The 13,681-nt window shown below is 44.8% G+C and overlaps 1 protein-coding gene across 3 annotated transcripts in view; it reads right to left on the reverse strand.

Annotated features, from left to right (window-relative positions):
- Positions 1 to 710: 710 nt before the first annotated feature.
- The window catches only part of Frmd5 (FERM domain containing 5), a 314,393-nt gene continuing 301,422 nt past the window's right edge, over positions 711 to 13,681 (reverse strand). Inside the window, exons 11-15 of one of the 3 annotated variants that reach the window (XM_074065848.1) lie at positions 11,978 to 12,052; positions 11,379 to 11,447; positions 10,337 to 10,443; positions 3,930 to 4,273; positions 711 to 3,056 (exon numbers count right to left, since the gene is read on the reverse strand). In XM_074065848.1, the coding sequence (XP_073921949.1) occupies positions 2,991 to 3,056; positions 3,930 to 4,273; positions 10,337 to 10,443; positions 11,379 to 11,447; positions 11,978 to 12,052 (661 nt within the window). In that variant the 3' untranslated portion in view covers positions 711 to 2,990. Of the gene's footprint in view, positions 3,057 to 3,111; positions 4,274 to 10,336; positions 10,444 to 11,378; positions 11,448 to 11,977; positions 12,053 to 13,681 lie in introns of those variants that run through there. The other 2 variants (XM_074065847.1, XM_074065846.1) reach the window with 2 other exon arrangements.

Raw genomic sequence — 13,681 nt, forward strand, 5'->3', positions numbered from 1 at the left:
TTGTGGCTTCAACTTCTGTGATTTATCTGTGTGTCACGCGCTCTCTCTTTGGGATAAACCTTTACTGCGCTGCACATAGCTCTAAATTCTGCTGTCCTATTTTCTTCCAGTCACCCAGCCTTTTGTTATTGTGACTTCCTGATTTCCATTTTGGGTAGACAAAGACTTGGTCAGACTAGAAGTAAACATAAATGATTAGGCATTAGCAGAATTAGGCATTAGAATTCCTTTCTATAAAGGAAGTTCTCCAGGAAAGCAGGGAGCTTTTGGGTTACAGACACAAAGATTTAAGTCATTCATTCAGCAAAATTCTATGTAATCTTGGGAAAACCACTTAACCTTCTTGATTTTTCTCATCAGAAAAATGTGCTGTAATTCACCTTTTAAATCATCCCACATGGGACAGCCAAAGTGGTGCATGTCTGTAATCCCAGTCCTGGGGAGGTGGAGGATTGTGAGTTTGAGACCAACCTGAAACCAGCCTAAGGACTGAGATACTGTCTCAAAAAAAAAAAAAAAAAAAAAAAGCCCAAAATGAACTCACATTAATAGCTTCTCAGTTTCTAATAGTATGTATTTTGGGTGGACAATAGTGAAGATATTGTATATGATCCCAGCAGTTAGCTGATACCCTTTTACCTGTGAGTTGATAAGTTTTGACAAAATGAAATAGGCTGCAAGGTAAAAAAGAAAGAACCCACTCTCCCATGGTATTTAAATATTTATTTAAATTTAAAAATAGTCTTCCTGGCACCAATGATTTTATGCTAACTACATACTGCATATGTAGAAAAAAGTACATTGCTTTGAAGGAAAAAATGTAAATGAGTTTTTGGCACATGAAAGGTTAACAACTACATATTTTTAAATGAAACTAAGAAATTCACATTTGCAGGTAGTTTACCCTCTACTGCGTGAAGATGCAGTACACTGCTCTTCAGAGGGAGTTACTTCCTCTGAGAGATGACACTATGCAAATCATTGCTTTTTTCTACAGTGAGACAAAGCTAATTTTGAAAGGAAATGAAAGACATAGTAGAACACAGTAAAACCACATTAAAAACTCGAACAATTCTTAATGATGGGGAGATACCGAAAAAAGACTAGTCACCCACAAGCAAATTGAAGGACATTTTCTACCCATATTATTTTCTGGGATAAGCTCTGGAAAAAAACCCAAATAACCCGAAAGTTTCTGTTCAGCTGTTGGAAATGGTATGAATACTGATCTGTTAGAAATCTAGATACGAGTAACACACTAGGCAATGGAATACTGCCTCTCTCTAGTGTGGATATGAAAGGTCAGAGATGAGGCTATCACTCACTGCATAGAGACACCGTATTCTACAGACTGAGGTAGGAGCACTATACTAGAAGGTAATCTGCTATGTTGCATAAAACAGTAGAAATCCAGGTTAACACCAGCCCCCTGTCTCCTAACAGCCTTTTCATCTCTAGGTATACTTTTTTACCTTAGTCCTGTGCTATATAAAGCCTTTGTTAAATAGATGACAAGTGGCAGTGGCTAGTTGGTTTGAAGTGATCCCTAGTTTTTGCTAGGATCTCCCTCAGTTTGTCTTGTCACTTATGTTTTTGATTCTGCCCAAATTTTTGCTGGTATGGAATCACCATATAGGCTCATTTCCATTCTTAGATTCACCACATTTTAACATCCCAGTACTTCATCTTGCTCTCCTTGGCATCAGACATGTCTGCTGGTTGGCTGTTCGAGCACCCTGTAACCAAGCAACCTCAGTGCCTCCATAGGGAAATAAATGGTCCTTCATACATGACAGGAATTAAAGCTGACCCTCTTCCACTAACATATTGGTTGTATTGTCTAGATCAGGGTTGGTATATTATGGCCGTGTGCTAAATTCAACTGTTTTTATAAAGTTTTATTGGACTATAGCCATGCTCTTTCACATACATATTATTGATAGCTGTTTTTGTGTGAGGATGGCACATTTGAGTAGTCATGGCACAGCATGGTCCGCAAAACCAAAATTAGTAAATATTTACTATCTGGTACCTTTCAGAAGAAATTTGCTGACTGCTGGTCTAGATGAAAAGGATGTCTTTAAAATTATACAAATCCCCTCTATTCCCCAACCCTACTTTTTCTACTGCTGTTGAATTCTGGACATGGTTCTACCACCTCAGCGGACAAAACAGGAGAGATCAAACCTACAAGGGACTCAATCTGTTCTGTATTTGGGGCGGTCCACCATCACAGGTTTCAGCAGCTGCTCCAATCTTGTGTGGTCCCAGGAGTATTTCTCCACTGACTGTCTTTAAATCATCCTCGGCCCCTGTTGACTTAGAAATCTCTCCCTGAGATGAAAACGAGTTCCATTTTAAGAGGTACGGAGCTCGGGCCTAGGGACTCACCCTTCATGTACCTGTGCTGTGTGTGACCTTCTAGGCTTTGAACAAGGATGGTAAGTGCTTTTCTAGAACTGACTTCCTGATGCAGAGGATGACCCTAGGGGGCAGCATTTCTACATCTAGGTGTTGCGTATCTGCCACATTCACCTTTCTTTTGTAGGCATCTCTTAGAAAGAAATCCTATTTAAAGAGATTCTTTGCCTGGTCCCTTCCAAGGCTGTTTGTTGATCTGATGCTTTTCTCAGGATCAGTTTCTTTCTTGCATCATTTAGTTTCATCAGGTTCTATTTTTTTAATCCATAAAGTAAAAACAAAATATGAGTAGATAGGAAAATAACATTTTGCTGTTAAAATATAAATTGAAATAGTCTTTTTTTTTTGTGGGGGAGGGACCCACTGTGTACAAAATAAGCACTGCTCTCAGGAAACTGAGCTCTGGCGTCTGCTAACTGCACTGTCTGACATTTCTGTAAGTTCTCTCTCTGGCACCACTGAATTAATTTAACACTGCAGGAACACTATAAAAGTCTTGAGGTTCTTCAGAAAAATATCATGGAAGTCTTAGTTCATTGTACAAAACTCAGGGTGATGCCTACTAGGCTCTAGTCTAAGGGGACAGACTTACCCCACCCCTGCTGCTGCTGTAGCCATGTCCCTTCAGATGCCCACTCTGCTCAGATTTGAAAAAAACAAAAGGAAAAGAAAATCCAGCTCAGACAATCATAAGAAGCAACTTTCCATTTAATCATTCTACATGGATATTTACTTTTTTTAAAAAAGTTCTGCCTTGCAAGAAAACCTAAACAGTCTCCGTTGTCCAAGACACCTGGCCTGCCCTGCCAAGGTTGCCGTGATGAGTCTCTTGGAACCCAGTGGCACCAGTAGGAAATCTGTGAGTACAGAGGACAACAGCTCTCTAGACTTCAACTAGCATCCCATTTGCTAGGTGACACTACTGTGATAATCAGTAATAATAAAATAAATCATTTTTTTATTTGGATACTTCCAAAATAATGTACATCTACGAAAAATCAAAACCAAAAATTATACTGCAAATTGAAGGATGAGAAACAGTTGCTGAGCCTTTCTTGAAAGAACCTCTGAAAAAAATGAGTTTTCCCAGTTTAACAGGGTGTAGGCCTATCCCTTTCTTCTTCTGGGAGACAACCCTCCTAGGCTGCAGTGGACTTTGAGTCATGAGAGGACTTGGTGTGTGTGCTGATGGTTCCGCGATGGGTCCCATTGCTGGGAATGGGTAGCCGGGCTCCTTGGTCCACCTGGCTAGTTATTGGGAGGAGTCATGCCTCTCAGCTGTCAATGAGCAGGCTCACCACTGAGCGGATTTTGCAGGCAAACCATCGCCTGAGGGGACAAAAGTATTGATAGTGGAATTGTTCAAACTCGGGGGTCTGGCGGATATCGCGGAAAAAGGCAATGTCAAGGTCAGACTCGGTAAGGATGATCAGGAGGAGGAGCAAAACAAAGAGGAGTCCCATGGTCACAAGGAGCAAACGGAGGACACTGAAAACAAACTTATTCACCTGTTCCTCCTCTGGCCCGCCGTGCCCCTGACACAGGGCCCTCAGCTCTCCTCCCAGGGCCTCCACCTCTGCAGCAGTTGGGGTGCTAGCCTCTGACTCCTTCTCTTCCTCAATGCTGCAGGTGGCTCCATTGATCTGTCTGGAAAGCAGCATCAGCTCCAGGCTGTGCTCAGCCACAGGGGTGGGCAGCACACTGTCTGCAGGGCTGTAGGCCTCGTCCGCTATCACAGCTACTCGGTCATTGCTGTCTGCCCGGCTGCTTCTCATGTGTGGCAGGAAGGTGTCCCCATGGGCAGAGGAACGCACTGGGGTGGAATGGGCACTGTCCCTTAAGGACTCAAGGCCTGGAAAGGCAAAACAAAATACATGACTAGGCTTTCTGGGTCCCAACACATACTTCATACTTTGTACCCATCGCTGTGTGACCAGCAGCAGTGGCCACTACGTGCCATTTTGGAAGGTTTTGTTTTTACTTATGGTTTTGCCTTAATTTGTTAAAGACTGTTTTTCCCACCTTTATAGTCCCAACTTGAAAGAGGATCTGAATCACAGATTCCCTGATACAGAACTGGTGCCACAATTCATGGAGCTGAAGTCTGTCTCCTAGGCAGAGGACCCTGAGAAGCAGGAATGGGGAGGGGAGATGTGTTTTGCCTAACTGAGCTTTATCAAGTATAGAGGTCCTTATAACTTAGCATGCACCATATTGAGCCAATCCTTTGGACTTTTACAGTTGCTGTCATCCTCTCAGCTTTCCCCAAGTGCTTCCTGATGGTGAAGCGGAGCAGTCCCTAGCCAGCTCCCTCCTAAGAGGAGCTAGGTCTAGACTAGCCTGATAGTTCCTGTTTTTATTTATTTATTTATTTATTTATTTATTTATTTATTTATTTATTTATTTATTTAGGATAGAACTCAGGGCTTTGTGCTTACAAAGCAGGTGTTCTACTGTTTGAGCCACACCTCTGGTTATTTTGGAGATGGGTTCTCAAGAACTACTTGTGCAGGCTGGCCTTGAAATGCAATCCTCCTGATGTGTCAGTCTCCCCCCACCTCCAGGTAGCTAGTATTGCAGGTGTGAGCTACTGGCTCCTGTGTCTCTAGACCATCCAGCACAAAGCAGTCTGAGATCTTGTAGGCGTGTGGTAGGGGATTCTCTTGTTAGGAGAAAGGGTTTTTTTGACCCCTAAAACTACTCATCTCTTTTTTGTCTCTGAAACTTTTCTCTTTCCAGGGCTTAAGGTCTGGCAGAGAAAACCAGGAGCTGGTTATGTTCCTAGCAAAACAGCAGCCCCCTAGGCTAGAGCCTGTGGGCTCATAGTCCTAAAGTATAGTGCATCACAGAGTTCCCAAGGAAGCAGCTTCTTGTTGCAGGTGGAGCATCTATGTTTTCCACTCCTGGCCACCCTGGAGTGGCTCCCCAGCCTATGACAAGAAAAGCCTTCTGTTTATTTCAATAGACCTTCATGGTCCTAGACTGCCCCAGGTTCTCAGTTTAGCAAAGATATGACCTCACTAGGCCTGATTAGGGAGCTGTCTAGTTTTGAGCTAGCTCCAGAAGCTCAAAGGCCTCTTAAAAATGTGATAGTAACCTTTCAGCAGTGGTTTCTCATCTTTCCTGGCTCCCTGTGCCTTAGCCTTGTGCATCCTGGTGGAGCTCATCTTAGCATAGGCACAGTTAAGGATTCTCCAAAGAAAGAGCCTGGAATCTGGGTTTTCAATGAGTAGTGGTGGGGAGAAGTGATGGCAGGACACTTGCTTTCTATTTTCACTTCCCTTTCTCTTATCAGTGCTGTATTGGCCGTGGCGCTCAACTTCTGCTTTCAGAAGCTCCTCATAGTCCTATGCTAAAATCTTAAATTTGTAGAATTTTTTTTTTTTTTGGTGGCACTGAAATTTGAACTCAGAGTCTCATGCTTGCTAGGCAGGTGCTTTTACCACCTGAGCCACTCCTCCAGCCCTGTATAATGTTTTAAGCTTTTAAAAACACTTGATTTTATCTTTCAACAACTTCATAAAGTAGGAAGGGTCAGAAGTTACTGAACTTGCCTGAAATCATGTGGTTGATTAATGGCAAAGCCAAGGCTGGAACCCAAGCCTCTTTCTATTTCATCGTGTTACTGGTCATATAGTTGGATTGCAGGGAATGAATCAGCCGGAGTGGATTAAGTCTACAGCCTGAGCCTGCCTTAGATGTAGTTCTCAACCACCCAAGAAACTTGTGCAATAATGTGAAATTAGAGCCCTTCTCCCTCATTCCAGAACTCTTGATGCTTTCACCACTCTCCTGTTACCCAACCTTTCTCCTTGATGCTCCCATTGCACATGGGGTAGGAGAAATTTGTACCTGATCAGTGATAAAACAAATGTTAGGGTGCTAATAGCTTCAGTCATCTCCTAAGCCCTCCTTTGCCCCCGTTTCTCTGCAACCTTCACAAAGGTGCCTGTCCTTTCACAAGGACATCTCTTGACTGCCAGATCTTCCAAAGTATGACCAGCATTGCTGTCAGCAGCCACTTCAGTGCAAATTTAGCTTGGTCTACAATTAAGCCCTAAGCTGGCTGGGGAAGGAGACAGGCAGACCCTGCAACATCAGAGAACAGCAAGTGAGAGTCACCAGAAGCTACGTTACATTGAGGTGTTAGTGTTCTTTGGTGAACAAGATAATGGATAGATGTGTGTTTTGCCTGACCACTACAGTTGCTCAGTAAATGCCAGTCTTCAGCTGAACTGTAAGCTTATCATTCCAAATCAGGTTAGTTCTGAACAAGAAATTTAGTCTACAATGCTACAGAAACCACACTCTCCCTGCCCTTCATCAAACCTGTTAGTTGAGGGTAGAAGGTTGGGTGCCGTGGGAAGGATCTGGGTTAAGTGGCATAGCAAAACAAAGGAGGTCTCTTTTACCTTGGATGTACTCCAGCTGCTGCCCCTGCCCAGAGGAGGCTCCCAGTGAGCCAGGGTGCACAGCCATCAGGACCCTACCCTGCAGCCTGGGCCCCATCCTCAGGATGCGCATGCTTAAGGGCCGGTGGCAGTGATTAGTTAGCCGGAGCTGCACGCGGACCCTGGTGTGAATCTTAATCAGACTCTTCACCATACTTCTTCAGTAGAAACGACTCAGGCAGGGGAAGGTATGAGAGGAAAAGGGCACAAGGCTTTTCACTGACCCCATGCCATGGCAGCCCCTAACAGTGCTTCCTGTGCTACAGAGAGAACTCTGGTGCTCTAAGCCTCACATCAGGCTGAGAGGCTGCCGTTATCAGGGGACTGGATTCAGTTACACTTAGAGCCATAAAAAGTAATGCTTCCCCAGCCTGTAGCGCTTTCCTGAGGCCCATATAAGGGCTCAACCTCTCCAAGGGTGAGGTATCAATCCCAGAGAGCACAGTGGTAGTGTGCTTGCTTAGCATGTACAAGGTCTTGGATTCAATCCCCAGCACTCCTCCCCTCCTCAAAAAAAGTGTCCCAGAAAATCTAGGATGTAAGCTCACAAATACAGGCTTTATCTGGACCACCTGTATTATGGCATATAGTCAACACTAGCTTTGGGCTGAGTAGCACTCTGGGGCTGGAAATTGAATGTGTCCTGCCTTCTGCTGCTGAGGGGTGCTCTATAGGGCATAGCACATAAAGGAAATTGACATACCTGAGCCTCTTGGGGTCGGCCTGTATTAGTTCTGTGTTATTTTAGCAACCTAGACAGCAGGTAGTAGGGCTAAACAACTCACTCTGTACTTTTAAGAGTCCCCCTTCATTGGGATTATATGGCTTTATTCAAACTGTAATGTTATGGTAATATAATTTTTTCCCCATTGGTTGTATAGATAGCAAATAAAGCTTCTCTGGAAAAATCAGATGGTTTCTGTGATAATTTTTGTGCCATATGGAAAGTCTTTGATGGCGCATGAACCAATTTCGCATATCCAAGAGCAAGGACCTTGGAGTTATGGTTGGTGCCTGTCTTCTAAGGCCCTCATCGCATCCTCCAATTAGGGTCAGCTGTGTTGGTTAGCACTTTTAAAGATAAAACCCTCTGTTGCCTCATGGAAACTATCTTATCACAGGCTTGATAGCCCTGCACTGATAAAGCTATTTAACTCCTAAAATCTTACATTTTTTTCCCCATCCAAACAAGATGTTCTTCTTCCTACTGTCACCGGGTCATTTCTGCCTTAGGGATGCCTGCTTACTTTTCCTGAGCCAATGGGTCCTGCTGAGGGCTGTGTCTGGGGACATAGGCTGAGATTGTTTGCTGGCAGCCTTGGGCCTGGGGTATGAAGAACCTGTTTGTTTGGGGAGCAGCACATGAGAGGCTGGTGAGCCATGGTCTGCCAAGTGGGAAATTCTGTGAGGCTAAGATTTGGAGGAAGTACTCTGGCCCTGGGGAGTCTGTATTCCTCAGCAGTCCCTCACCCAGCATTTTGCAAGCAAAGGTGAACAGTTTAGGGAAAGGACCTGCTGCAATGGGAGAGGACAGGTTCTGGGGTAGAGCTGGGTGGGCAACTGAGGCAGCCCCACAGCTTGTCTTTTGGGGGAACATGACGATTTTTCTGCTAACTCCACATGACTGCTGCTCCATGGGGAGTTGTATCCCCATGCAGTCAGCCTTAGCCTTCCCTTTTCTGGGAATTCTCTCCATTTTATACTCTATATTCATACTGGCTTCCTTAAGGTTTGCCTTTTCCTTAGAAGACTGTTGTCCCAACCTTTTTTTTTTTTTTTTTTTGGCTGTATGGGTTTGAACTCATGGCATACACCTTGAGACACTCCACCAGCCCTTTCTTGTGATGTTTATTTTTCAAGATATGGCTGGCTTCAGACTGCAGTCCTCCTGATCTCTGCCTCCTGAGTAGCTAGGATTTACAGACGTTGTGGCTTCAACTTTCTGTAGAAGCCTTGGGAGTAACCTGCTGGCTTTAGCCACAGGGAGGTTGGGGGAAAAAAGAGTCACAGAGAGGAGAGAAGAAATACCACTTCCCTGAGATGTACACCCCCAAAGAAAGGGACAGCGAGAGCCCCGCTCACCTCTCCAGCTCAGTCTAAAATGGGAGGAGACTACTGACGATAGTCTGTACTCAATAACTCCACACTGTGCACAGCAATTAGCCTTGGTAGTTCGCAAGTCCTTCTCACATCCACACTACATTCCACAGAGGAAGCTCAGAGGTGAAGCAACTTACCCAGAAATTGCATGGCAGAGCTGCTATTCGAACTCCATCCTTGACTTCCTGCCCAAGACTTTTGGCACTATGCTTGCTGCCTACCTAGCAAGTGATTTAAAATGTTCTTTAAAATACTTCACATATATTAGCTTCCTTGCTGCACACAGGCAAGGAAGATTTCCTTGTTTTACCAATGAAACAACTAAGATACTCACATAATGAACTAAATTGATGGTAGTTGGCTAGCCAGGTTTGTGGTGGTTGTCTAGCCAGCTCTTAGACTGCAGTTACATATCATACACAAGTGATAGACACTCAGGTGACACTCATAGTAACGTATGCTAAATATAAACTGTAGATCCTACCAGAAGAACAGCAGAGTGACATCTTTCCTCACCTGAGCAGGTCTTCATTAACAAGCAGCATTCCCCCAAGAGGGCAAAGGGCCTTCCCTCCCCAGCTTCCACTCCATTAACCTCATAATATTTGAAGCAATCCTGCTGTTTTCTGCTGTTTGAGATCTTCTGAGGTCATACAAAAACACCATCTTTGAGAATGAAAGCAGTCAACCTTACACCCATATCCATATCCAGTTGGATCAACAATAGCCAGACAGCAGTATTCCAAGAGCAGCTGTAACAGTGCCTATTACTCAGAGAACAGAGAGGTGATAGGCCCTAGCCCCTGCAGTGTCTAGCTCGGTGAAGGCACATACTGTTCTCTTCCCACCTCCACCTCCCTCAAGGTGAGGGAAGGATGGAGAGATGGGGCATTCTGGACTCCTGAGATGGTGGTAAGGAATTCAGAGAACAATATCATCCATTTCTACATCTGCAGGATAGGTGGTAGTAGCTCCTCAAAAACAAGAACCAAGAGTTTTCATGTTTTGGTTAACTGCTTCAGCTGATGGCTGTGGAGACTGGTCAAAGCTAGAAAGTGAATGGAAGACCTTGATATTAAGTCATTTGAGAACTTCCTGGGACCTGGCACAGCTCATATACACAGGTCTTCTATCGGACTAGGCCAGTCCCCTCAGACCTGCACCCCATCCTGAACTGCAGCACAGCAGGCATGGGTGGCAGATGGTACTCCCCATCCTCTGCATAGAACCTTAAACCTGCTCCTGGTCCTCTGTCCTTCAAGAAACTTGCTGCTGTCTCTAATGCAACTTAGCTTCTTTTCAGGGTTCCTGAGGAAGAACCTGGGCAAGTCACAACATGGAGGAACCCAGCAGCTCAGGCTCACCTTCCATGATGGAGATATGAACAGCTCTTCTGCGGGTCCTGGGGACGCTGCTCAGTCGCGGGCCATGGGTTATGGAGGGACAACTCCGGCTGGGAACCATCCCTGCTCTGAAGTTAAAGAAGGAGAATGTGGTTCAGTCAGTGCACAGACAAATGTGATAGGGGCTTCTAGAACTGTTTGGCTGTATTAGATTTTCTTGTTTTGTTTGCTTGTTTTTAGTCTTTAGTACCTTTTGCCTTTGGCTTCTGGATCCCAGTCAGACTCTGCTTCAAACTCGTCTACTTCCTCATATCCTAGGCCCACCGTAACTTTCCTTTAGTGCATCAACAGTGTCACTGGTCTCAGGGGACAAGGCTTCCAGATGAGCAGTACTTCTGAAAATGTGCCTGAAGACTGGCATGGGCAGCCTCCCCTGACTTACAACAGAGGCTGCTGAGTGGGGCTCTGTTGAGAGGCAGGCAGGCAGTAATGCTGTCCTTTCCAGAGTCAAAGGGTAGTTAGCAGATCCTAGTGTTCTTGGCCAGTCCTTTCTTTATGACTCTTACTGGGTTCTACAAGATGGGCTCCTGGAAATGCATGATTTATGGATGTACATGGAGTATGGCTCCTGAAACTATTTCAGACCCAGTATGGCAGGGATCTGAGGTTTTCCCTTGCTTCCTGTAAAGGGCTAATTCCAGAAGCAAAGAAGTATTGCTGCTTTGTCACATCCTTCATGGTTTATGATCAACTTAGTTGGGAAACAAGAGAATTACTGAGTGAGGCAGCACCTAGGTCTGATTGCTATCTACAAATAGTCTGTCTTCCCTTCCTTGTTTCTGTCATGGGTTAAAGACTTCCCCCATGCCTCCAGCTGACACAGGTTTCTTCACCCTTCTGCCCTACTCTCCTGTCCCTTTTGGTAGCCACTGTGACCAGAAGTGTCACAGAACTCAAACTGCTAGAATTTGAATCTCTTTTGAGATTCTCTTTTTGAGAATGACTTTTGAGATTCTGCAATCTTAGCTGGAACTGGTTTTGGGTGAAGCCCCTGGCAGCCTACCTGTGTATTTCCGGTGGTTCCCGTTTGATCTTGGCACTTGATTCCATTACTTCTTTTGCAACTCGGCCACTATAAGTAGTATAATAAAAATGAGCAGCAAGAAGTGAGACAGTTTTTCAGGAGTAGGCTCTAAACTCCATGATCTCAGATGGCTTTGGCTGAATCAGGAAATGGTCTCTGACCTACCCCTTCCCTAATGCTTTGGTAACTGAGAAAGGCTTGCTTGCTGGGGTAGAGTTTAAAATACTGTGACAGCCTATCTTAAAGAGCTCTCTCCATTTCTGGAGTCTTTGGGATCTTCCATTCCTACTTAGGAATGATTCCTCCTTGTCCAGCATGTTCCAATAAACCATCAGAAACAAAGGCAAATAGTGAGATGTGAAAATAACCACTGTTACATTTTGTATTTTGGATGCTGTTGTAAGGGAAGGAAAGAGACAGTAAAAGGGTTAGAAGACAGGAGACATAGATAGAAACCCCAGGTTTTTCTGAGAGTTCATCAGTTTCTTTGATTTCAAGAATAAGGCCCACCGAATGATTGCGCTCCAGGGAAGGGTCTGAAAATAGAACCATAATTGTTACTTACTGTCACTATTTACCTGTATCGGAACCGGCTCCCTTTAAAGAATAAATTGCTGCTGGACACTGTGCGGACTTGGCTTGACTTCTCCAGCCTGCAGCAAGGCAAAGTCCAGTATAACAGATGGCCTGAACCTACTCCACACAGCTAAGGCACATTCCCAGCTCTAAAGGCTACTTGAGGAAATGATTCAAGAAAAACCTTCATAGCTCATGTTTATGACTCGCTGTGCTCATGGTTGATTATCCTCCTGTCTCAGTACCCAGGACAGACATGTGGAAACCCATTATAGAAAGAAGGCTCCCCAACAAGGTTCATAGGATTGACCAGAGGGACCAAAAGAACAAATGTCAGGGATGATGGTCTGGGGAAATAACAGAACATCATCCATCCAGTCCCTGCCTGGCCATTTACAAGCAGTGTGACTTCCTCTTAGCTTCGTTCTTATCTATAAATTAGCTGACCTCAGAAGTCCTGTCTAGTCCTAGTATTTGATCCTTTGTGCCCGTGTCTGCGTAGCTATGGGTAGGGACTGCCCTTTCTACCATACGCTGGAGAGTCCTACATAATAGCAGAGACTGAGAAGTCCTGCAATAAAGAACTAGCTTAATTTCCATCATTTGTTTGACTTTGGAGGCATCTTTCCTTCCTCAGAATACCTATTTAGCATCACTTTAGGAGATTCTGGATGACCATGAGCTCTGTAAGACACTACCACCTTCAACACCAATACCCCCCATCCCTGCCATGTGACTGCTAATTCCATTAGCTCTCACACAGTTAGAAATGGAAGCTTGGGCAGAGCCACCCAGAGGGGTCTCCTAAGACCTGACTCACCTGCACAGCATGTCCAGGTACCTATAATGCTAATCTAGCTAGGAACCCATCTGGGTTTAAAATCTTTGCATAAGTGTACAGTGAGTATGTAGGGAGCTGTCCCCCCAAATCCACAAATAGATCCTAGCATATACCATTCCCTCTGTCTCAGGGCTCCATGAGGCCTCAGCTTACTTGCCTTCCTGCCTGCCCATGTTCTTGAGTCTGACCCAGCTTCCTTCAAGGCATTAGACCATAGGCCAAAGGCAGAACTGGGGATCTGTGAGGGATGTTGAGAACAAGGCTAAAGTGGCTGCTACCAGAGATTTGGTGTAATTGGGGATCTGACCCAGGCTAGAAGCTTTCCATACTTAATTAGGACATTAAAGAGGCAATGGAAAACTGAAAAATGACCTTGGTTTCCAGTGTGGATGCTGGCAGAGCTGGGTACTAGTGGAAAGACTCAGATAATGAATTTGGTTACAGGTTTGGAAGCAAAAATCTGTTCCCGTGACACAGATGGAAAAACAAAGACCTTAAGAAAATGTGCTGGAGGCACGAAAGGACAAGAGACAGAGAACGCTTCCAAATGTGCTATCTTCAGGACAGTGATGGCTTGGTGTGGAGCCAGCTTCTCTCTGCTACGGCCTCTCTCTGTTGGGGAGACGGAGGGAATCCCATCCTTCCTGGGCTGCTCTTCAGCTCCATAAGCAGTTGTCTGCAGCTCAAGCTGCTTCTGGTTCTGGTTTATGTAACCTGCCAAACCAGGGCTCTCTCCTCACAGGCAAAGGGAAGGTGGTAGCAAAAGAAAGATGTTTTCTTTACTCTCTGAACAGGTAGGGATGGAGCAGGAGGGAAATTTGACCATACTAATGTCTCTTGTGAATGTCATCTTGTGAAGAAAGAA

The sequence above is a fragment of the Castor canadensis genome, chromosome 2, assembly GCF_047511655.1.
Source record: "Castor canadensis chromosome 2, mCasCan1.hap1v2, whole genome shotgun sequence".
In the NCBI taxonomy this organism is placed as follows: domain Eukaryota; kingdom Metazoa; phylum Chordata; class Mammalia; order Rodentia; family Castoridae; genus Castor; species Castor canadensis.